We start from the raw sequence: 1920 nt of genomic DNA, 5'->3' as shown, positions 1-1920 counted from the left end.
AATTGACTCCCAGCTCACCGTCCGTTGGATTTCTAAGGCTGTAAATTGCATGGAAGAATGTTCTTTCTTCTGAGGAGCTGCTGCTGGGTTTGGGTTAGCAGCAAACCTTCCTGCAGACTACCCAGTGATCCCTGTCCAGCCGCTAAGAGGAGGCCACAGAAGTGTCATGGGCATTGAGTGATGGATCCATGAATCAGGGCCCAAGTTGCTGGCTTAAGGTAAACCTTCACGTCCCACCATATTGCACTGATGAGTTGTACACATATGATACTGTCCAGCAAAAAAAGTAATTACAGCTAACCTTACAAACACTTAGGATCTGTCAGTCATATTGCTAAACCCTTTACATCACAAACAAAACATAGAAAAATTACTGAATGGAACGTACAGTTGCTCTGTAAACTTCCAATAATTTGATTATTTAAAAAAATTTAAAAAGAAACTTTTTTCCCCCCAGAATGGTATCATTAATCTTACCAATCCTTCTAGGACACTCATTTCTGCTCTGCTCTGGGCTATGGTCACACAGAGTCATGCTACTCCACATCTTGAAACTATACAGGAGGAGCACATGCAAATAGAGCCTTTTCTTCTACTGAAAAAAAGCAGCCCAGGCCCAACCCTGAAGTTCTGGGAGAGGAACCTCAGAACTCAGAATCTCTGGTGTCCTTAGTCAAGAATGAGGGGTACAACACAGACAAATCGCAATGTATCTTCTTAACTGGATTTTCCTTGCTGCTACTATAAAAGGTAATTTTTTAGAGAGCAAGTGTATCTAAGTAGAATGACTGAAATAACGCACATGTGTAATTATTTTCCTGATCTGAATGTCACTGTGATTGCAGGTGTCCAGTGTGAGGTGAAACTAGTGGAGTCTGGGGGGTCTCTGAGACTCTCCTGTGCAGCCTCTGTGTTCCCCTTGAGTAGCTATAACATGAACTTGTTTCGCCAAGCTCCAGGAAAGGGCCTGCAGTGGGTATCACATATTACTGCTGATGGTAACAAATACTACGCAGGCTCCATGAAGGAGATTCACCATCTCCAGAGATAATACCAAGAACTTGCTGTATCTACAGATGAACAATCTGAGAACTGAGGACACAGCCATGTATTACTGTGCAAGGAAGTCGGTGTGAACTCAGAGAGAAAGCTCTCTGTGAGAGCCAAGAACACAGGATGCAGATCCAGTATAAGGTGCAGATGTAGGTTGAAGGTGGTTAGGGTTGTGACCTGGGCAGTTCCAATCTAACTATTCTCCCAGGAAATATTCACATCTCTCCTCCTCTCTCCACCTCTCTCCCCTCCTCTATCTTTTTTTTCTCCTTTCTTTCCCCCTTTCTCCTCCCTCCCTTGTCCTCTCCTCCCTCTCCCCTTTTATCCCATCCTCAATCTTTCCGTTTTACATGACGTAGCACTAGGGATTTTACAACTAATGTCAGATGGACCTTGACTAAAAAGAGAGAGTACAGTAGAAATGTCTATCTATGTTTCATTGACTATTCAAAGGCATTTGACTGTGGATCATAACAACCTGTGGATGACTCTGAGAAAAATGGGAATCCTAGAACACTTGATTGTACTTACGTGAAACCTATACTTGGACCAAGAGTCAATCATTAGACCAGAGCAAGGAAACACTGCATGGTTCAAAATAGGGAATAGGTGTGTATCAAGGATGTGTCCTCTCTCCATATCTTTTCAATCTATATGCAGAATAGATTATCCGGGAGATTGGGCTCTATGAGAAGAAGTGTGGCTTCAGGATTGGAGGAGGAATCATCAACAATATACATTATGCAGAAGACACACTGCTGCTTGCTCAAACTGAGGAGGAGCTGAAGCGCTTGCTCCAGAAGGACAAGGACTACAACCTTCAGTATGGATTGAAGATCATCATCAAGGAAACAAAGATTCTCCCCC

General features: G+C 43.1%; 1 gene segment (V, D, J or C); it reads left to right on the top strand.

Annotated features, from left to right (window-relative positions):
• The first annotated feature begins 707 nt into the window (after positions 1 to 707).
• Positions 708 to 1160, top strand: LOC102864394. The segment is given in 2 exon segments: positions 708 to 750; positions 846 to 1160. Coding segments are annotated over 2 exon segments (358 nt in total).
• Positions 1161 to 1920: the final 760 nt, after the last annotated feature.

The sequence above is a fragment of the Elephantulus edwardii genome, unplaced genomic scaffold (assembly GCF_000299155.1).
Source record: "Elephantulus edwardii isolate Elephantulus edwardi_28Jun2011 unplaced genomic scaffold, EleEdw1.0 scaffold00019, whole genome shotgun sequence".
Taxonomy (NCBI): Eukaryota; Metazoa; Chordata; class Mammalia; order Macroscelidea; family Macroscelididae; genus Elephantulus; species Elephantulus edwardii.
Note: the sequence above shows the minus strand (reverse complement) of the source record. Positions and strands in the feature narration are given on the sequence as shown.